At 44.3% G+C, this 22313-nt stretch overlaps 2 protein-coding genes across 3 annotated transcripts in view; both read left to right on the top strand.

Moving 5' to 3' along the window:
• Positions 1–4042: 4042 nt before the first annotated feature.
• On the top strand, positions 4043–21180 carry STOX1 (storkhead box 1). Its single transcript, XM_027693091.1, is given in 5 exon segments — positions 4043–4331; positions 15992–16143; positions 17520–17724; positions 17726–19825; positions 20878–21180. Coding segments are annotated over 4 exon segments (2478 nt in total). The 5' UTR covers positions 4043–4331; positions 15992–16010; the 3' UTR covers positions 20918–21180.
• A 988-nt stretch (positions 21181–22168) lies between these two features.
• The window catches only part of LOC113972201 (nucleolar RNA helicase 2-like), a 16388-nt gene continuing 16243 nt past the window's right edge, over positions 22169–22313 (top strand). For both annotated transcript variants that reach the window (XM_027693029.1, XM_027693028.1), the window contains exon 1: positions 22169–22292. In XM_027693029.1, coding sequence (XP_027548830.1) covers positions 22188–22292 — 105 coding nt within the window. In that variant the 5' untranslated portion in view covers positions 22169–22187. The remainder of the gene's footprint in view (positions 22293–22313) is intronic.

Here is a 22313-nt window from a genome sequence, read left to right as displayed (position 1 = left end):
TGAGGATTCCACGCAGGAAGTGGAGCTGCTGCCAGCACTGCTGCAAGTCCTACCATGCTGAACACACCCAGTGTTTTGTGACTCACCCAGTGCCTGGTGCCTGAACACTGCTGCTCAGTGACCTCTGGATTGCACAGTGACTTCCCAGCTCTTGCTTTGTCCGGTGTCCTCTGGCTCAGCCTGGGGTGCCCTGAAGTCAACAATGGAGAAGTTGGAATTTTCTGTCTGGTGGCTGCGGGTTTCCACAGATCCAGCTCTTACAATTGTTTCTGTGTCTACCATTATAAAGCCTAGTCCTTTAACATAACTGTTTTTTCAATGTTTTAACTTTAATGCTTTGAGAGAGAGGAATGGTTTCCAGTCCATCTTTCTGCTGAGTAATGTGCTGTATGAATATCTGTTTGGACTTATGTAACACAGTTAACTTCCACTGACAGTTTTACCAGAAATGTGCACAAAACGTGGGTTTTCTCTTGCTTCTCTGTAATTTTTGTGTACCCAGGTGAGGTTCTTACCTTGAATGCATTTGTTCAGTTCAGTTTATATTTAAAAATATAAAAGCTAAAATGATTCATTTTGAGTGATTGAGTCTTCCAGCCAGCAGTAGATTGCAAAACGTGTAGGTAGCACAGTCACTACCCTTAATGCTGATATTTTCCAGAAAGCAGAAATGGGTCAAGTAGAAATTCAACTGGGATTTGGATATTGCTGTGTAGTGTGACAAGAAAAATGGCATAAATAATGAATACTTCTACTCAGCTCTCAAAACTTCCAGTGTTTTCCCACCAAACTGTTACATATCTGCATTCTGGGTTTCATTGATGTATTGCACAAAAATAGTTACAGTAAAAAGCTCTAATAACAAAATGCATTGCTTTCAAGTAAAACCAACTTCCCCCCTATTTATTCATCCACTATATAATCCACAGCATCACAAGACAGAGTATAAGCTTAGAGTTTTGGAACACACCAAATACCACTTGACATCGTGTGTTTTGTAGTGTTGTAACTGTGTTTAGGAAAGTTGCTGTTGAATTTCTAGGTGTCTGATGCCTGAATTTGTCTTGAAAACGTGACACTGCAGTCTTATGCTGCTTTTGATTCCTTGCATCCTGCTGGTTTAAAATTGCTGTCTCTAACAGGTGAGTTCTAAGTTGTGTGAGGATTCAGGCCAAGTGCCCTGCAGTGCATGTAAGAACCTATTCCTTTGCAGGGGTGATTCAGTGATCCTGCAAGCTGTTGGATGTAGCCAAGTATCAGTTGAGCTCTCTTTATCCTTCTCTAAAGGGAGAGCCACACAGTGGTGCTGAGTAGATTTGTTTGTTGCATCCTGCAGTTTGATTTTTTTTTTTTTGGTGCAGATTTTGGCAAGCCATGTCCCAGTGGGGTGAGGTCTGATTGTTTCTTTTTGGGGGCAAGTGATGTGATCTGTGTGGTGCTTCTGAGTCCCTTCTCTCACGCATTCCAGTCTTTCACCTTACCAGATCCTGGAGTGTTGCAGTGATCTTTTGGGACAAGGATGCAATGATAGCCCTGTGAGGGGATTCTGAATATTCAGAGAAATGGCTTGAGCAGCGAGGTGACAGATTCCCAAAGCCAGGGGTTTTGGCAGGAAAACTGATTGTTTTCCCCTCAGTGTAGCAAGGGGCACTAGTGAAAGGATCCTGTTGACTGAGTCATTGTTCACATTTCATTAGGAACAAACAGCTGGAAAGAGCAGTGGCAGAGGGGAGAGGAGGAAGAACTGCAAAGAATTCCAGCCTGAACTCCCCCCACTCAGATTTTCAGCAGATATTTTTCAAGTCCTAATTTGCTTTATTATTTGCTTTCAACCTTTTTAGTGGTATACAGAAGGATTTGTTTGTCTGTTGGGTTTTTTCCCTGTACCGCTTAAATCTTTCTGGTTTTCCTGATGCAAAATCATCCAGTTCCATTCCTGTTTTGTCATGCAAGGGGCAGGAACAGCTGGAGAACGGCAGCCTTTCTTTTTGGTCCCTTTTTAGCAGGGCTGGATGGCAGCCAGCAGATCAGCATCTGGAAAAGCAGAAATTGTTGCCACGTGTAGTGTTGTAGAACTGTGCAGTTGGAGGTGGAAGTACCTTGCAATGCTGCTCTCAAAAAACACCTGTCATTGCAGACCAACTTCACTGACTGTGAAACATCCACTGCATGTGTGCAGAGGACCAGTTAAAGGAGTGTAGGCAACTTTCCTTGGAAGTATAATGGATGTGCTGCGTGGGGAGATGGGTTGTTAACACTTTCAGCTTGGCTCTAATAAGAAACCAGAATTTTGGAAGTACTCTTAACCCTCTGGAAAGACTCCTGCTTGTTTCACGAGGGTTATACTGCGTCTCCCATGAAAGACTTGCCTTTTCATCTTGTCTCCTGATGCCTTGTTTTACCAAAGTACTGTTCAAGCGGGTTAAAATATTAAGTACATAATATTAAATGTAACTGTTAGAACATTTGTTTTACAAGTAGTAAAATCTTCGGGGACCCCTGGTGGCCTAGTGGTTAGCATGCAGGACTCTCACCTCTGCGACCCAGGTTCAAATCCAGCCAGTCCCCCGGGCAGATGGAGTCCGTTAGGCCTGTGAGGCCATCCATCTATGAGAAGGTCACTCTAAACAAACCTACGTCCTGAGGACCTCACTGCCATTGTCCAAGCTTGCTTGGCCCCGGCAGATGAACCTTAGGATTAAAGGGTGGGCTCAGTTCAGCGCAGGCTGTGTCTCACCTAAAAAATCCATTGCGCAGGCTGGAAAGGTAAAAGACCTTTCCCCAAATCTTCGTTCGCGAAGATGGGCCATTATTATTATTAGTAAAATCTTGGGGAAGGGTTTCCAAAAGCAACTTGAGAGTATTTGTAAATAGAGAAAAGGTTATACTTGTCAAGTATCTCCTCTGATACAAGGCAGCCACGTATAATGTGACTTAAACAGATGAAAGTGAGGATTAGCTGATTACCAATACTGTACCTGATTTTTCTGCCTTAGTGTCCTTACTGAAATCAAGCTAATAACCTCTTTTTTTGGTTTTGGTGGGTTTGGTTTTGTTTTGTTTTGTTTCTTTGGAGGAGGAGGGTGGTGGTGGTGTTTTCATTATATATACTATATATAGAGGAAAAAATATATGATCTTTAGTACTGGGACACATATGGGTGGCAGCACATTTATAAGTCCTCACACTGTCTATGGGATCCAGTAAGATGCTTGCAAAGAATGTGCAGTCAGCATTTTCAGTCTTCTGATTTGGGCATGTAATGATGGACAGCACAAAAGGGGACTTGGGGGGGTAATACAATACAATGGTGATCCATGGAAAAAACCAGAATTTGTAGTGTGATCTTTGGGTAGCAGTGGCTCAGAATAGGTGGGATTGATAAGGGATGGCTGTGCAGATGTTCTGAGCAATGAATTCATTCTCTTACCTGCTGTGTTTTAAAGTAAAGGAAAATGAATCCACTTGAGGTCTTATTTTCAATGAAGATGATTGGGGAAAAAAATTATTCTAATGCAACAGGCAATTTAAGAACCTACAAAAATTCCCTAAAGAACGCCCTGAATTGAACACAAAATCCCTCTGTGATTCCCAGGTTCTAAAGCAAGCAGAGCAGAGCTTACCCCTTGTCTGAGGGATTTTTCCCAGTGAATGAGGGGATGCTCCGCAGCACAGAACGAGTTTTGCAAGTGCTGTGGAAAACGTAAAGGGCAGGGCTAAAGCAGGGCCGGGGCCTCTGCACCGGTGCCCCTGTGCCCGCTCCGCAGCGCTTCGTGCAAGTGTAATCTGAGACAGGGCAAGAGCGCTGGTTCTGGGCGAGAGGGGAGGGAGGCTTTTGTCTCGGGGAAGTCTTAGCTGGAGCCCTCCAGTGCCCCGGAGTTACTTGCTTTCACCGGGACTCTGTTCTCGTCCCGACGGGAGCCCCTCGGTGCTCGCAGAGCTGGCTTGAGTGGCTGTCGCAGCAGCTGAAGTACCAACCCCCCCTCTCAGGGCAGGGAGCTCCTGCCTGTGGCATTTGGTGACCAGCAGTGTAAATCCCGGCAGGCGCAACTCCTGCAGCCGGGCTGCCGGAAAAGCGGGAGCAAGCAGGGCATCGCCAGCACAGCTTTGTCCGGAGGCGCAGCCTCGGACACTGGGGCAGGCCGGGTCTGAAGTGGAGCCAGTGGTGCCCGGTGAGGCACTGCATCCCGAGAAGGGGCACTCGGGATTTAGGGAAGGCGTGGCAGAAGCAGGTGTGCTGCGTGGTTTCGGTGTTTGGCCGCGGGTCGTGTTCCCTGGAGGAAGGGGCTGCATATGACGCGTCCGAGACTGGCACTGCAATGAACGCGGAGGTGAGTTCCTAACCAGGGGAAGACTAAATTACTTTAATTCTTCGTGGATGTTTTTAAAGCAAAGATGAAAGGAAAAAACTCTGGGGCTGGATGTTCTGGATGGTGTCAGCACAAAGATTCATGTGAGGAAGAGCCACAGAGCTGCTGCTCCCGGAGAAGGTAAAGGCGGAGGGCCCGAGCCCCGCGGGTGGGTGACGGTGTCGGGAGGGAAGGCACTGATCCCCTAATGCGGATGGGGTCGTCTGCAGTCAGCACCTGCTTCGCGTCCTAATTCCTCTGGAAATATTCCCCCCGAAAAACAAAACCCAGCCCTATCAAGTGCTCTGTTAAATCTTTTCTAAAAATTTATAGAAGTTAAAAGGATGGAAGATCATGTGGAAAAGAAGAAATTAAGCTCAGACGCATTCTAGTTGCTACCTTAAACATGTAGCTATTCACATCAGAAATTTAGAGGATGAGAATTTTCCAGATGACATGTAGCACTGACTTGTTTCCCGCAGCACTTAATTTGAATTTATTAACGTCCATGGGATACAGAGAGAACTCAGATCTGCCAGGTCTGTTACAGGTCTATAACAACGACAAACAACCGAGAGAAGTTTTTTTGGTAATTTTAACTAGTTCACACTGGTGAATATTTAGGCATCATTTTAATTTGCTACCTGCAGTTAGTTCACTTACTTCGACTAATTGTTCTACTGACCTCTGCAGCTTAATAGGGCCTGCAATGAAGGGCTTGGTCTACAGGTAAAGTACAACGGGATTATCGGGTGCTCTTAATGCAAATTTGCCACGAAAGTCCTCTGAAATGTGGCTGCAGAACACACCCACCAGCATGAAAATAACGGTGGGTCAGAAGCAGAGCAGATGAAATTTCTGCTCCTGGTATTGACTGCTGCCTCACAACTCTCCAGTTGTCCCCCAGGGCACTGGTTTTGGTCAGTAAATCCCTTTGCTGTTTGCAGCTGCGGTCAGAGGGGCAGACTTCGGTATGTTGCGGTCATTAACCTTGAATTTTACCCTTGGTCCTGCGGAGCATCCCGGGAGGTTGCTCCTATCTGACCGAGCTTTAGCAGTTTTGAATTCTTTCTCAAAGCAAAAAAAACCGATCAATTTTTTGAAAACTTGAGCAATGATCTGTTTCAAAAATTTTCACAGGAAAATTTCTGATGTCTAGCCTGTGTTGTCCTTGGCCAGCTCAGCCTCTTTATGTTTCTCTTACCTGGTTAAGCTTAAATCACATAAGTTTTTTTTTTTCCTCTTTCTGTTATTTACCCTTCTTTTCCAATAATTTGTATAGAATGGCCACTCCCTGTTGCAGCCCCGTCTTTTGACTAGAAAATTGATCTCTTCATTCAGTCTCATTTCTTGGGCACTCTGATAACTTCACCAAACTGGTAACATCTGCTCCAGCTGGAGCTCATCTTCCCTGATCACAAAGGAGCCTGCTGACCTCTTAACTCATTCCAAAAGAGGTATTTTAAGGAAGAACAGTGTTTTACTTACTGGTCTCATCTAAAAAGCAGCAACATCTGTAGGTACATTGGGAATGATTCTCTCTTGCTCTAGTTAACTTTTGTATCACTGATGAAAAGTGATACGTTATTGCTGGTTCTCTGGGGATGATTTAGAGAGCTTAATTCCTTTGGGTTTTACCTCCTTGCTTCCTAGTAACCTTTTTTCTGCTGCATAGCATGGCTGGTTGAATACAAATGTAAATTACTTTGGGAGATTAATTAGGTTATTTCCCCTATCATCCTGCCTCTAGCTGCAGTTACACCCAGAGTTCGAGTTCTCTCGCTTCTCTCTGGGAATTTCACTTTTTCAGACAATCGATGTTGAAGCCATGTTTTCATGAGTTTACTTCCATTTCTGGAAGCCTAACTGAAACGAATTTTCAATTTCCATGTCTTTATTTAGGTAATTTTCTGATTAAAATGGATGTACTCTGTGCATTCTCTTCCAAAAGTTACCGTAATGGCCGATTTCTTCTCTGGATGACTTTTCTCCCATTTCTTATATGTATTTTGCTCTAGAAAATACAACTAAACAACTAAAATGTAAGGGACAATGTTTTCTTGGGTTTTGTTTTTTTTAAAGTAATTGACAATATTTAAAAATTAAGTCAGTGGTATTACATTTGCTGTTTTTAGCTTACACAGAGAGAGATGTGACTGTATTTTTAATCTACCTGCTCTCATGCTACTGTTTGCAATAATGAGAACTCCTCACCGCTGTATCTCAAAGAGCTTTCCTGGCTATGGCTCCTCATCAGAAGACACCGCGGTCCCACAGATCGTTGTGTTACTTTTTATCCCAGCAGTTCAAAGGAGGTTTTTCTAGAGAAACACACTGGGACATGGGACACCCTGACTTTATAGAATAGACTACACCGTCACTGATTTTGGGCACCAGAACTTCAATCAAATAAAGGGAAAATTCAGTCCCACAAGCTTATAAATAACACAAACTGCCCTGCTGTATTTATTCCCAGATAAAATCCAAAATGTCTCTCTCTTCTCTTCTGATGGTAATCTCATGGAGGTCGCGGTACACCCGGTACACCCAGGACTAGGTAGGAGCTTTTATGCTCTCCTTGGGAGATGGGGGGAAGAGAAAATCACAGCAATTAAGATCCCCCTCAGAGGGTGAAGCAGGGGCTCATTTAAAACACCTTTCCTCTTGATCAGGTGACTGAGCAGATAGAATGCTAATATCTCTCTGTGGGACCATCTCCTGTGCTTAGCTGAGTTGTTCAGTCAATTGTTCACCAAACGAGGGGCAAACTGCTCCCTCCCACCTTTCCTGCCCAGCCTGGGGGGATCCATGCAGGGCAGGTGCTGGGAGGGGAGCGAGAGACTCTCAGTTGAGATTAGGTACAATTGCAAATACTCGATTTGAGGGCACTGACCTCCAGAGCCTTTGTCGAGAGAAACTGGATGGTAGTCCAGGGGAATGCATCTCAGTAGCTGCTTGCTTGTTGTCCTTAGTCATCACCAGCTCGCGATGGTGATGTGACCCCAGCCTGCCCTCTTTCCTGACAACAGCATTTTCCATGTGCCTGAACGGCCCGACTCCCTTTTTGTGGTTCCTATCGAGTAGAAGAGAAAATATCGAAATGAAACATTTTTCTTAGCCTTTAGGGGCTGAATTTGCTAACGATTCAACATCTCAGTTGCAGGGCTACAAATTATTCACAAGGAAAGCAGAGAAAGCTCTGCCCTTTCCACTTAGGCCGAGGCCACAGGTTGGAAATTTATCCACTTGGAAAATATCCTATTGAAGAGTGACAATGAAAGGACAGTAGTTTCCTGTGAAGTGCCAAGTTTTATCTGTTTTTGCTAGAGGTATGGACCGAACTGGAATGAGATCAGACAAGGAATTGTTTTGTGCATTTGGGAGAGTGATCTGACAGGCCTGGCTCCTCACTTCTCTTTTCTTTGTGTGAGTATCCCACAGAATTTAAGAGAAATGCTCAGAGAAGCAGCTAAAAAATGGGCAGAGAGAGTCCCTGAAGCGCCTTGATTTTGGGGGGGTTTACTGTTGATTTGATATTCAGACAGAATCCCCCTGTTAGGAGAGGGGTGGCATTGAATCTCCTGAGAAAGTTCAGCTTGAGGAGCAAGGAGCAAAACTGCCATTGCATTTATGGGCGGGAGGGGCAGTTTTGGGCAATTCTCTTTGTTCCTGCGTGATGACTCCAGGTGTAATTACAGTGTGAGCTCTGCAGGCACGGCTGGGGAGGTCCCTCATGCTGAGCTGCTCTGCACGTTTGTGCCACCTTCCAGCAACAGTTCTGAAGGGCCACCTGTGCCTGGTACACCTGGAGTTCACCTGCAACCGAGTACTTGAGCATTTCCTGCTTCTTGGCAATTCTCAACGCTGCTTAAAATGAGAGACAAATTCCTTCACGAAGGGGACCTGACAAGCTTTCAGGACAGATTTGTTTTCACTTCGGTAGTTTAAATTTGTTCACAGCAGTTAATGTCGGGATCAGCCTGGTTCTGCTGCATGGCCAATGAAGCTACAGAGGAAGTGATGGCCTTGTGAGTAGCTGGTTTCTGTTGGGCCTACAAAAGGTCAGGACTCTGGAGTGGATGTTGTTTGTCAGGCACTGTGATTACAGTAGGAACACACAACCTTAATGAGGCTGGGGATGTGCCTCATGGGATTCCTTTCTTTTGGAGTCCCTTTCTTCCAGAGTCTTTCATCCTGTCCCACAAACAGGGATGTAGGCTTGCAAGTCAAAGGAGAATAATTTTGTACTTCAATGGTTCTGGCTTCTGTGAAGTGTAACTCACAGCATGTGGTCATGCTTCACACTGGACTGTTTGGGATTATTTAGAATTCTGTGTCTTTTTATTTTTATCAGACCTGAAAAGAGTGGATGACCTAAAACGGTGCTTTGTTTTACACTGCTGTGTGTAGGCTGCCAAACACAAAGAACAGTTTGAGTTTTTAATTGTTTTATCGTCAAACATTACTCTTCATTTTCCGTAAGGTACCTGATTCAGAACTTGCTAAGTTGCATTTTCTGTTGTGATTGGGTTTTCCTGGTTATCACAGTTCCAGTGGCAACTCTGTTGATGTATTTACAGGAGGAAAAAAGGAAGAAAACACTTGTGCGCTTTGAAAGACCTTTTTATCTATTTATTATTTGCTTAGTTATTTAATTCTATCTGTGTAATGACTGTGTAAAACTTACATTATTTCGTAATGTTTAGTGCCTAATTTTAGCTGGCATTCAGCCCTTACCAGTTACTTCAGGTGTGATGATACCCCTGCATATTTAATGCATTTCCATATAAAATTCTTACTATGTTATTGATCCTGTATTATAAAAGCCCTTTCTTAGTAGAATAATTGTTGCACTTGCCCTAAATGTTCTATTCAAACTGCTGATTGAACTCACAGCAGCAAGGTACAAGGGGCTGTGACATTCTACAAAATCCTGGTGTGTTTAACAGATCTGCTCAGACTGAATTCCCTGAAAAGTGTCATCTCTAAAAGCATTTGTGCATGCAGGTTTTTTTCATACTCCAGCAAGTAGTCTGTTTACAAGTACCACTGAACAAAAGTGTATAATTTTTTTTGTAATAAGCTCCATTCAGTTCAATTTACTATGATTTTTTTCTAAAAATAATCTCTAACCAGATTAGTTGTGAAAAACCTGATATGTACTGTGTATTTCTCGGTGCTGAAGATTTTCAGCAGTAAAAGATTTTGCTATTTTCTTTCAAGTGAGAAAAAATTCAAGAAAATAGGCTGAGCTGTGCTATATCCTCAGTCTTTTGAATCCTTGCACCTTGAATCCTGAAAGGCAGATCTTAACTGCCTTAATGCTCATTTAGGGTGAGGGTAATTTAAACAGGGCTAATTTTTTCTCTGTCTAAGTTAGAAAAGACAACAGTTTGCGTTAATATTATGTAGTTAATGAAATAAATTGGATTAATTAGTGGTGCTTTTGCTGTGGCCTCAGAATCAGAGACTTCATTTCAAGGCTAGTTTTAGCTTTTTCTGTAGTCCACCACTGTGGAGAGCACCAGCTTTGACAATGAGCCCATGCATGTGGAGTTCAGTCATGGGAAAAAAATTATGAATACAGTAGCTATTTATTTAAGAGTTGAAGAAAACCCAATAGTTTTCCCATATGGATGCTGTTTTGCATGGCATGAGGTAAGTTCCACCTTTACTTTAACTTGGATTAACCCCAGGGAACATCTCAGCACATCAAAAGTGCCCTTGCTTTGGGTTACCAAAAGCAGAGTGGCCGAGGTGGGAGGGGAGAGGGGCTGTGAGAGGTACAGGTACCCGTGTCCAACCAAACCAGATGACTGCAGCACTCCTGCATTCCTGGGAGCCTATCCCACCTCCTGCTCAAAGCAGGGTCAGCTTTGGGGTTAGGGTAGGTTGCTCTGGGCTTTGTTCCCTCACAGCTTGGAAAACTTGCTGCACAGGTGTGCTGCCCTTAAAGGTGCAAAGGATTTCCTTATGCCAGCCTGAACCTCTCCTGTTCGAAGGGATTCCTGTTGGCTTTCATGGAAAAAGGTTTGGGAACTGTGGACTTAAGTCCTGAAGTCCAGACTAGGGCTGTTTAATCTGCAATGTCCAAACAACTCCTCTGAGATCTCTTATGGTGGTAAAGATGCCATTTTTCATTTCTAAACTGGTTCTTCATTTTGGTTTGTTTTTTTCCCTCTGGACTGTAAATTCCAGCCTAATTAAAGGGTACAGAAACTTATTTTCTAGCATAGGGAACAACTTTAAAGCTGGATATCCACTTAAAAAGAGTGGAAGGAAAAGTGGCCGTGCACATCCATCAACATCCTGAGTTCCCAGGCAGGTGTGAAGTTGCCCATATACCAATAAAGTTTTGTTCTCAGCTGAATGAAAACCCTCCCTGCAGTGGGATTTGTCTTGTAACAAGATCAGAGCTCCTGCCCTCACTCCAGGCCAGGGGCTGGGTCCAAGGGAAGCTACAACTGTGCAAGTTCTCTGGCAGGTGCTTCTGCAGAGGGTGAGGTTTGGGCTGGCATTGCCTGGGAGTGAGTTGCACACAAGAGCTCTCACGATTTGCTGGAAACCCTCTGCAGGGAGTCCTGTCCTCTTTTGAGCAGCTCTGTGGGTGCTGTTCCTCTGAAAGACTAGTGTGTGACTTCCCTTGGCTGGGGTAGATGTGAGCTGAAGACAGGGAGTGTGCGAAGTGAATTTTGGTCCATTCTGGGGAGGGGGAACATGGCCATAGGTGTATCTTACTGCTAAGACTGTAGCTTGATATTGTATACTTTTCATGGCTGCCTCTTATGTGACAGCACATTTCCAGGCAAAGGAGGAAGCCCTGGGAATACTGAGCAGTTGGAGCTGACCTTTAGCTGTACAGGCACAGGAATGCACAGCTTAGTCCTGATGTTTTTGTAGTGAGTCCCTCACTGTACAGGTAAGTACCCAACCAACCCCCAGTACTGCTCACTGCTTGGAACGGAGGGTGGGACATTAAAGAGCTATTGGGATGTCTGAGATTTATTGCAGAAGAGAACACACAGCTGGGAGCAAGGAAAAGGCAGAGCTGTGTTAGTGGAGCGATGCCAGGGTTGTGAAGGGGATTTTTTTGGACCAGGCCAAGTGGAAAAGATGTCAAATTCCTGTAGGACTGCACGGCAGCAACTAAGGACAGTTAAAGGAGCCAGAGACATTGCCAGTGACTTCTTTATTCCTGTTCTGTTGTTTGGCTCCATGGTGGTCATTCACGATTTTGCAACTTGCTTGGGACTGTTTAATTCTGGGTTATTTGTATCTCCTTGCAATGAAGCTTTTGAATCCATCTGTCTTTTATGATCAAGCCTGACACTGAAGGCTGAAATGGTTAAAGATGACCTTCCCTGCCATCAGCTGTGCTGCTTCTGTTCAATGCCATCTGTGAATTGAACTAGAAGCTCTCAGCATGCCGAAGTACATCAGAAATAATTATCAGGCTGTTGCTCACAGCTGAATTTCCCTGCCACGTGTGCAGTTGGTGCCCCAAAGGCAGACTTGGCCGTAGGGTTTGGCTTGTTTCCCACTGTGCTGGGTTTAAGGAAAACGGCACCACCCCGAACATGCTGGTGTCTGCTGTGTAACTTGTTCCTGTCGGGACCTGAACAGAGGTGGCAGGAGAGAGCTCTTGCCTTTCTCCCTGAATCTTGCTCTGTTTTCACCATACCTGCTTGTGGGGTTTATAGTCACTGGTGAAAGGAGTTATGGCTGAGGGGGCCATCAGCCCTAAGATTAGAGTAAGGATTCAATGGCTCTTGGCTAGGAATCTCAGAAAGCACTTATAGGTCGTATCTTCAAAAGTTCCTGACATTTGCAGTTGGGACTAAACCTTTGGGTGTTGTTGGGAAGGCAGAAAAAGTGATTGTTTTTTGTTTGTTTGGGTTGTTTTTTATCGGGTTGCCTGGCATCATCCTCTGAGTTTTAAGGAATAGAAAGTTAATAAGGACATCACAGAAAGTTGGGAACTGTAAGAACCAGGAAACAAGACCAAATGGAGGGCATTGTTTGCCTAACTGTGCTGATTTAGGAGTGTTTGTTCAGTAGGGACAGAAATCTGACATTTTGATGTGTTTGTAGCTTCTCCTTTGATGTCAACTGAAGAAGTGTTGGTGATCCAAACTGACACTGAATTGTTTTGTTTCTCTCTTTGAGAGTTGTACAAAATAACCGAACAACAGATATTGTTTGCCTGTTCCTGAGAGCTTGTGTTGGTTTCAGTAACAGATCACACCTGGTGCAAGATTTGACAATTCCGATGCAATTGAACTATTTACTCTTTGCTTCAGTAAAAGGATGTTTCTGAAAAACAGGATCTAGTACACAGCATTCATGCCAAAATAGCTTCTCTGTTATATATATACAATTAAAAATGTTTTAATCTTAACTGTCTTTATAATTTACATAGAAATTTTATTCTTTAATAAGGACACATCTTGTAAAATCTTCATTAAAGTTTGAAAAGGGCTTTGCTACAGTTCCCAACTTTCTACGATGTTCTTATTAACCTTTTATTCCTTAAAACTGTTTAACTCTTAACATGTAATTTTTGCTATAAAATGTGACTATGACATGCCCTATTCTTTAGAAAAGCAGAAGCCTTGCAGTTGTAGCAGAACTGGGCTTGCTTATGGTTTTCCTGGTGCAATTCTACAAAAAGCGAAGTACATCAAACATGCCAGGGCTCTCATAGAGGCACAGGATCTGTGGCATCTTCTGTACAATCAATTCCAAGATAGATTTGTCCAGCTACAGTACAGAAAACACAATCCTCTATTTCCACATGCTGTGTCTTCTCTGCCTCAACAGACCTTTTTTTTTCCTTGATTTGCATTTGGGTTTTTTTCCAGGAATGGATTTTCTCTTAGGCCTTTATTTTTCTGTAAATAGTTTACCTGAACTTTTAAGAAGTAAATTGAGTGCTGTTGTAATAAATGCCTCTCTGTTCATTTCCCCAGTTCTAGCCTGGTTTTTACCCAGATAAAACCTGTCTTGTATGTAATTTTTTTAAGAGACAGAAGATGCAAAAATTCTGCAACTGTTAAACAACTCAGTGAAAAATGGTAACGCTCACATTACAGAGATGGAACAAAAAATCACTTTGTGCTCATCAAGAATACCCAGAGGCTTTTCTGTGCCTGAGCTTTGTTACCCAATGCTCATATTACAGATGACTGTGACTGATAAGTGCTCCAAAAGGGCATTGTTGGGTTTTAGGTGTCTGGGTAATGAGCAGAGTTTGAATAGACAGGCAGAGCAAGCTGAAGGATAACAACACCTGAATGCTGTGAGCTGCCTGGATTGCCCTTGGTTAATGGATTCTGCAGGAGCTGGGAGCTGAAAAGGAACGGTGGTGGATTTAAACCATGTCAGTTTTAAACAGGTTTAAACCAGTTCCTGGACTGCTGACAGGTACGTCTCACATACGTGTAAGCAAGGCCTTCCTAAGGCTATGGGGAAAGCAGGAAGATGGTTGTCATCAGGTGATTTGTGTAGGGAAGGGGGCAGGGGATTCTGCAGGGGCTTTTTGAGCTGGAAAAGGACAGATCTGAAGGAGCTTCAATGAGCCTGGAATTCTGGTCCATCAGGCCTATGAGACACAGCTTACAGAAATCCTTTAGACTGCTCCGTGGGCAAATCTAAGGGATGCACCTTTTATGTATTTCCAACAAACCTGGGAGAACATTTGAGGTGCAACAACAGTTATTTAGCTATGGACACTAAACACCAGTTTTTAATCAGAACTTGATAGACACTTGTAGGGTGCTGCTGGGCCTTTTCCCACACTGCTTATCAATGTTGCCAGTGATCTAATTCTTGCTTTCACTGTTTTGGATTTGATTTCAAAGTCAGGAGGGAGTGATATCTAATATTCATGTTGTTAGCACGTGTGCACTATTGAGCTGCAACAATCATTTTAGACTTGTGTGATTTTCAGATTTTTTTTCTGCCTTCAGTTATCAAGCTGGCTTTTGCTTAATGCTTTGTTTTAAATATTATTCTGAAACGGCCTTCCCTGAATGGAGACATTGGATTTGAGGTTGCAAGACAGATATAGACAATGGCAGCAAGATAATAATAAAGATAATGAATATATTTTGATTACACTTCGCATTTACTCCTCAGCAGTCTGGTGCTCTGCAGGAACAAACGGGCAGCAGGGTGTGCCTACAGCAGAGACTTCAGACAGCAAACCATTCACAGGAATCATTCCTGAATGCTGATGGCCTTTCCCATACAAAGAGAGAGCTTGCAATGGTTTCTGCACCTTCAAGGAGTTTCCTAGCAACATCACTGAGAAAACTGTATGCCAGGATTTTTGTTCTGAGTGCTTTTTGTTGAATATAGCAGCAGCTGTAAAACAAAGGTCAAGAGCAGTTTGAGCTCTTCAAAGCGCTGTCGTGTTTTCATTTATTCATGTTTGTGTTGTAGTTTTCTGTCTGAAGGATAAATATCGGATTACGATGCCATCAATAGACAACCGGGGTTTGGTTAAACAGGAACGTGACTTAATCTAAAATGTTACTTCTTTCTGGCGGCAAGATTCCTGTCAGCGTTTAAAGCTGGGGTTTGCCTCCTGAGCAGGAGTCCCTGCTGCCCTGTGCCTGCTCCAGCACACCCAGAGGCTCTCTGTGCAGCACCTGGCATGGGAACACACCGTTGCTCTCACTAAAATAAAGAAAAGTTTGGGGTTTTGTCCGGGAAGGTGCCTGCAGTCACTGTCTCGCTGTGTGCACAGACCTCAGGTGAGTCCATGCTTTGCCATCAACAACTTTCCGGGACAATACTTATTTCAGCTCCATCATTGCCTGGTGCTGTGTGAGAAGCTCTTGCTGGGCTTGTCCTTCTGTCTTGTGAAGGGGAGAGGGCAGGGTTTACCCGTGCTGGGGTGCAGGATTAGGACCCTCTCTGGCCCTCTGGGCAGGGGTTGCAGAATTCCTGGGGAAACTGAGCCAGCTCTCAGCCCCTCCAAGCTCCTGCTTTCATCATGCATAACAGGGACAATGTTTCTGTCTCTTACAGGAGAGATGGTGATGTAGCCTAAAAAGTGCAAGCAGTTGTAATAAGTTTTTGCTCTCTGCCCAGTCTCCTAGGTAATCTCTAGTTCTAGAATCCAGTCTAAAAGTGGAATTTTACCATTTCTATTCAATTTCACGTGCTAGGTAGGAGACAAAGCCTGTTTCTGGCAATTTTTTTTGTTGTGTTCTGAGTTGGTGAAAAGATTTTTTATTTAAAGTACTGAATGTTGACCTTTTTTCATTAGCTACTTCGAGAAATATAGGTTCTGCATGGTTTAACATGTAAGCAGTCATCTAAAAAGTCAGCAGTCATCAGAAATAATTCTCTCTCAGCTCCCTGTTCGTTAATGTAAATTATGGCTTTGGCTGGAATTTAATACCAAACAAACCAATGTGCTTGAGGCAACCTTCTGTTTTTTTCATTACAAAGGCTCTTGAGAGGTGCTACCACCACTTCCCTTCTGTGAGAATTATTACCAAGTAGCTTGCTGAAGAAAATCAGCTGAGGATAAGGTGTTCTGAGACAACACAAAAAATTTCCAGTGAAAATCTGTCACAGCTAATAGAAAAAATGGAACACTGTTCCATTCAAACAGTTTTCTTCTCTTTCAGGTGATGTGACCCCTGCCTCATGAATCCTCTCTTGCAGTCATGCTCCATTTCTCTGGCAGAAGGAATATGCTGTACCATATCAGACATGAATGCAGATCATGTGATGGTGACACAGGAAACTTTAGCGGAGCAATTAGTGAAAAATTATCCAGGTAACATGTTCATTTCTCCCTCCTTTTAAAAATGGCTATATCATCAAGCTTGAGTTTCTGATATTGGACAAGGGATCATTGAATGTTTACAAGCAAAGCTGGCAAGAGGAAGGAATATAAATGAACAGGCAACTGAGAGAATATAGGAATGTGGAAACTCCTCTATCTGTGAGTGTCGCTGTCTTGAATGTAATCCTTTCCCCTTTTTTTAGTAAAACTTCTCTGAGAATAAGAGGGAATTGAATGCAGTAGCATGTTGAGAGTATGCCCTTTCTGGAGGGTGGGAAAGCATAGCAGTGGTATTTAGACTGTGTGTCAGATCCCAGAGATTCCAAGTCCTCCTTTGGGAGACAGGAACACAGCTGATTTTGACTGCAAAGGGACTGGGTAGGTGTTTGCCACCAAAAAATATAATCAGCCTCAAATTTGGGTTTGTTGGTCAAATTCCAGCCCCTTTCTTCCTGAAAACAAATTACTTCCAATAAGTGAGCTTTAGTCCCTTTCTTCTGATGGGGTAGCCGCCACTTCCCTTAAATGCTGCATTTTCTTCACATCTGGAAAATGTCCAATTTCCCTTAGGTCTGCAATACTGAAGTGTGATTGCATGTGAGATTTTCTAAAGGATCCTCTCAGGAGGCTGCTTTGTTAGATATTGAGCTGCTTCTTTTGAGTCCTCTTAACCTTACAACTCTGTAAATGTTACAGGCTGATCTGCTAGGTATTTTCACCAGTGGGAAACATGTCAGTGCAACCTCACAAATTGGCCCAGACCCCTGCCAGGAACATGATGTAGTCCACATGTGCACTGAGACAAGCACAAGGCAGCATTTTTAGGTCACCCAGCAGTAGCACTCTCAAAGTTTGTAGGGACTGAACGTATTTCTTGCTATATTTTCACCTTGCTGGAAGTTTTTATTCCTGTGGCAGGAGATCAGCTGTGACTAGACTAAGGACTCTGAGACTGTGACACCTGATGGAAAACCAGTAGCTGAGACCAGTCTCAGTGAGGTAATAAATTGTCATCTGACCAAATTATACCAGAAGCTTCAGAAAGAGGGGTAATTGTTAAACAACATGCCAGGAGGGAAATGCTTTGAACAAGACATTGTTTGCTCTGTACCTGGCAGAAGGTCTCATAAATATCATACCCTGACAGACACAAAGAGAGAACACCCTTGCTTATTTGAGAACATATTGACCTCTCTCCCAGCAGTGCTGCAGTGACAGCCAGAAACACAGCTGACCTTTCCCTAAAGGTTTTGGGTATTTCATGTTCAGTTCTTTCCAGGTCTGTCATATGTAAGTTATTTTTTGGCCAGCACCCGTTTTATTTGAAAGCTTATTTCTGCTTTGAAATATCTGTCTCTTCATTGTAGGCATTGCAGTTCCCTCCCACAGTATCTTATATAATATCCTCAGCACTCTAATTAAGGAAAGGAAGATCTATCATACGGGAGAAGGATACTTCATTGTGCCTCCCAACACATACTTTATCACAAATAAGACCACAGAAGACAACAGAAGGGTCCTGTTGGAGGACAGTTGTTGCTGTTCATCACCTTCCATCACTTACCTGGTAAACAGCAAACCTAGTGAAAGAAAACATTCCTACAGCATCCTGTTACAGATCCTGCCATTGTTTCCCTGTCCAAAATATGCTCTGTGAACAAAGACATTGGCAGCTAGTGAACCATGAACCTAAGGGAGAGGGAAAGAAAGACTGCAGTGAATTGAAGCCTTCAACTGAAACTCAAGAGATCTGCACATCTGCTGAAAATCATTCCTGGGACACCATCAAATCCCTGACATCTGTGAAAGCAAAACTGAAAAGCAAAAGGTTTGGCCTTGGTCTTTTCTGGAGAAGTTTTTCTAAAAAAGAAAAACACAAGAAGGAGTACTCCACTTTTTCAGCCCAGTTTCCTCCCAGGGAGTGGCCAGTCAGGGATGAAGATGACTTGGACAATATTCCACGTGATATAGAACATGAAATCATCAAGCGTATTAACCCTACTCTTACCGTTGATAATTTGATTAAACACACAATATTAATGCAGAAGCTCGAGGAGCAGAAAAAATACATCAGGAAAGAGAAAAAATACACCAGTAATGGTACCTCAGCTGAAGTGTCAGCAGTCAGGCAAAACCATCTTTCAAAGGATTGTATTCAAAAGGCACAGAGTAAAACAGCAAAACGCACCAGGAAAACCAAATCAAAGAAAGAGAAGCAGATCAGCAGAAGCAGCAGGAAATCCCCCATACAGGAGCTGACATCCCAAAATGTGGAAGTGGAAGAGAGCCTTTCACCATCTGTCAGAAACCAAGAGCCCCCTGCTGTAGCAGTGCAGTCCCCTGTGTTCTATAAAAAGCAGATTACGAATCCTTTCCCGGCTCTGCCGTGGAGACGCAGCTTCTACGCGCGGGGGCACCGAGGTGTCATCAACAGTCACCTGAAGAGCCGGGCAAGGGGGCAAGGAAGGGCTTCACACAGGCCACAGCCCTCAGCCTCCTGGAAACCCCCTGGCTACAAAACTGAGCAGCTGGCTGATACAGCTAAGCAAAACCACCCACCCCAGGCTCACAGGTCCTGCCTCCAACTCCAGAAAGACAGTTTAAGTGAAAACTGTAGCTGTTGGCAAGGCAGTAATCTGCAAATAGACAATAAAAGCAAACACTTTCTGGAGAGTAACAGTTCTGAAGAAAACACCTATGGAAGAACGTTAAAAAAAAGTCCTGGGGATATTAAAAAGTCCCCTTGCTTCTACACTGAACACAGTGGTGTGTGCAAAGAAGTCACAAAGCTTTCATTCTGTCTGAAAGATGAGCATTGCAGAGGCAAAGCTGACGCTGTAGGTGAGTTATTAGATCAAACAGCAAACGAATTTCAAAATGTCCATCTTTCAAATTATACAGCCAATGTTAACCTGGTCAAAAAAAATGGTGTGAAATACAGAAAAAAGACTGGTAAAAAGAGTGAGTTTATATTTAACTATGACTGTGCCAGCCATCGTGGGGCAATGAATCTGGAAAGTGAGGGATTTACTGACAACTGCCTCCTTCAGAACCAAAAAGGACACGATGGGGACACCTGTAACCTGTTATGTCTGGATGACAGTTCTGAGGGCCGTGAGCCATGTCATCCCCTGCCTCCTGGCCATGCCTTTCCAGACACAAGAGACTGGAGTGCAGCTGTGTCCCTAAAATCCTGGAAGGTTAGTAACTGTCCCGCCCAGTACAACACAACTGTTAATAAGTGTGACTCTGGAGAGCATGGATGTAAGGGAAGTGGTAGCTTTGCAGAGTCAACAGATGGCTTCAAAGAGCACCCCAAACCAGACTTCACGGAAGAAAGCTGGTTGTGCAGTCAGGTTCTTCCAAGAGGTCACAGAAAGGCTGAAGGAACAGGCCTCCATGAGGGTCGAAAGGCCCCAGCTGTGGCAGGTTCCTGCCTCGCTGCCGAGACTCACTCAGATGCTGACACCGGGCACAACTTCCCCCCTGAGGTGGGAGGAGGAGGAGGAGTGGTACGCTGTGCTTTGGGCTCCCAGAGCAAAGAAACGGGAAACCCTCCGGGAAAAAAAGAGCTGGTTTTTAAGGACACATGTTCTGTGATCTCAGGACAGAAAGACTCAGAAGGGACAGAAAGCCCCAGCATTACAGGAGACAGTGGAATTGACTCCCCAAGGTAAGAAAACACATGTAACTAAGTTTGGTTTATCTTCAAATTGACCATCAGATTTAGTAGAAATATTGCTGTAAATCATAACCCCCCCTTCCCCAACAACAAAATTCTTATTATCTTTGAAAACTTCAGTGTTATGACCCAGAAATACTCAAACTGTACAGTTTTTTACATGAACATTCTCCCTAAATCAGTTAGACAAATGCTGCTGTTTATACTTTGCACAAGACAAGAAAACAGTATGAGCTCTGCCTTGCAGGTGGAGATGGCCAAGGGCAGAGACCTTAAGAAACACAGTGTTTGATAAACTCCTGCTAGAAGGCAGGTTCAGCTCACATAGATGTTGCCATATTACATTACAGATACTGTTACAGTTTCTGCAGCTGCAGATAAAGAATAAAAGGTGCTGTATAGAGGTGTCTGATCCAAATTTAAAGTAGAAAACACCATTTGACTTGCTCACAATTGACATAAGAATGTGTACACTGCCTGAGCTACAAGCTTCTGCTTCCTTTCACAGTGTACATTTTGCCTATAACTGTGCTTGAAAAATCCCTTAATGGAAAGCAAGTTGGTATGAAACAATTTTTATAGAGTTGTATGTGGAGAAGTTAACAAAACTGTTAACTAAGTTGGCTAGAACATATGTTAAAAACTGCTGAGGGCAAAAATCACATCAATTTTTTTAATAGCAACACATATTAATATCTTTAATGACTGGTATTTATTTAAGCCATTTGAGTCTTCATTAGATGTGTACTGTCACCTTAAAAAGCCAGTATTCGAAGAAACAAATCACATACTACAGTTTCTAAGGAAATTCTCCTGATTTTTAAATTTTCCCTTAAGCAGCTTTTGGCTGTGCACTCTTTCAACCACACTCCCTGTATATTACTTGGACATGAGTAATACATGAGTAAAACTTGAAATCTTTAGGAAAATATATTTCAGAGAGTCATTTTGACTGTCTGTACTGATGCCACCTGTGGCACCAGAAGCTAGGCCAACTCAGTTCCTGGAATGTGGTCTGACCTCTAATAATTCTATTATTTTAGATGGACTGAAAAGAAGATGAAGCTTCCTGCAGAATTCTAAAAGCATAAATAATAACGTGAAGAGGAGGACAAGCGGAAGGACAATTGCAACAAAATACCCCACTACATCTAACCCTGGTCATGAATACCTGATTCTTTTTTAATGAGCTTTGTAAAGTTTCCCTTTGTAACAAGGTAACCATCCTGTAAATGCAGTCAGTCACATCAGTCTCTAAATCAAAGCTGTTAGTTCAGGCTTCTGACTGTAGTATTTGGAGAACTTGTGTGTATTTCATTTGCACTCGCCTTTAATTATTCTTTGTGTCCCTGTGATAATAAAAACGAGAACTGGCATCCTTCATTCAGACCACACCACTGACCTGGAAAGGGTTTGTGTTGCTCTAGTAGGAACTGCACTTGGACAGGGCTGTTTTACACTACAATTCTGGAATGGGTTTCCTACTTGTGGCACAGGAATGAGAGCACACTTCATCTTCCCTGCCGGGAAGCAAAGCAAACGAACTAGACACGCACCTGGTTACTACAAAAATTCCTGCAATCCCAAGGTTCTCTCACTGCAGCCTGCAGAGCTTTCAGCTGTGCTCCTCGATCTACTTGGTGTGTTTGTATCTGGCAAGCAGGATTTGGTCAGCAAATGAAAACGTGCTGGTGCGGGAGACAACAGGGCAGGTCAGTGGCATTGCTTTGGGAGAAGCCCCGCTCTGCTCCCGAACACCTCTTTCCTTGAGAAATCGACACCCTGGCGGCCGGCAGGATCCCTCCACAGCTCGTAAGACTCATTTTGACTTCTTAAACCCGATTTTTCCCTGTAGGTACGACGAGACTGTGCTGGGCTCATGCTGCTGATCACCACAGGCGCGTGGTCCTTTTAAGTCTTAGAGGCATTTGGTCATTCTGCCGTTCCCTACGTTAGGCTCTTCGCTACCGAACACATGTCTGCGGTAGTTACGGAGACTAAAAGTCACGGGGTTGTAAAGCTGGTGGAGCTGTGGTTGCGGGCGGGGTCTGTGAGGCAGCGCTGGGAGGACCGCAGGACCAGGCCGAGTCCTCATGGCGGCCCGTCATGGCGGCCGCGCCCTCAGGGCGCGCGGGGGCCGCCGGGGCTTGGAGTCCGCCCGTTGTCCCCCGGGGCACGCCGGGAGTTGTAGTCCCGCCTCGGGAGCCGCGGGTGATTGGCTGTCCGGCGAAGAGGCTCCGTCCCCGCGCCGCCGGATCGGCCGGCGATTGGCTGTGGGTGCGGCGGCCGCTCGGAGCGTGAGGCGCGGCTGGCGCGCGGCGGGTGCGGAGCGCGGCGTGGCGGAGCGGCGGCGATGCCCGAGGCCACGCGGTGCGGCAGCGGCAGCGGGGCCGAGTCGGGCTCCGATTGCCCCATGGACACGGAGGCGGCCCTGGAGAGCGGCCGCCGGCGGCACAAGGTACCGGGGAAGGACTCCGGG

This window comes from Neopelma chrysocephalum, unplaced genomic scaffold (assembly GCF_003984885.1).
Source record: "Neopelma chrysocephalum unplaced genomic scaffold, ASM398488v2 Primary Assembly neopelma1_89, whole genome shotgun sequence".
NCBI classification, from domain to species: Eukaryota; Metazoa; Chordata; class Aves; order Passeriformes; family Pipridae; genus Neopelma; species Neopelma chrysocephalum.
The sequence above is the reverse complement of the archived record's forward strand: the minus strand, read 5'-3'. Positions and strand labels throughout refer to the sequence as shown.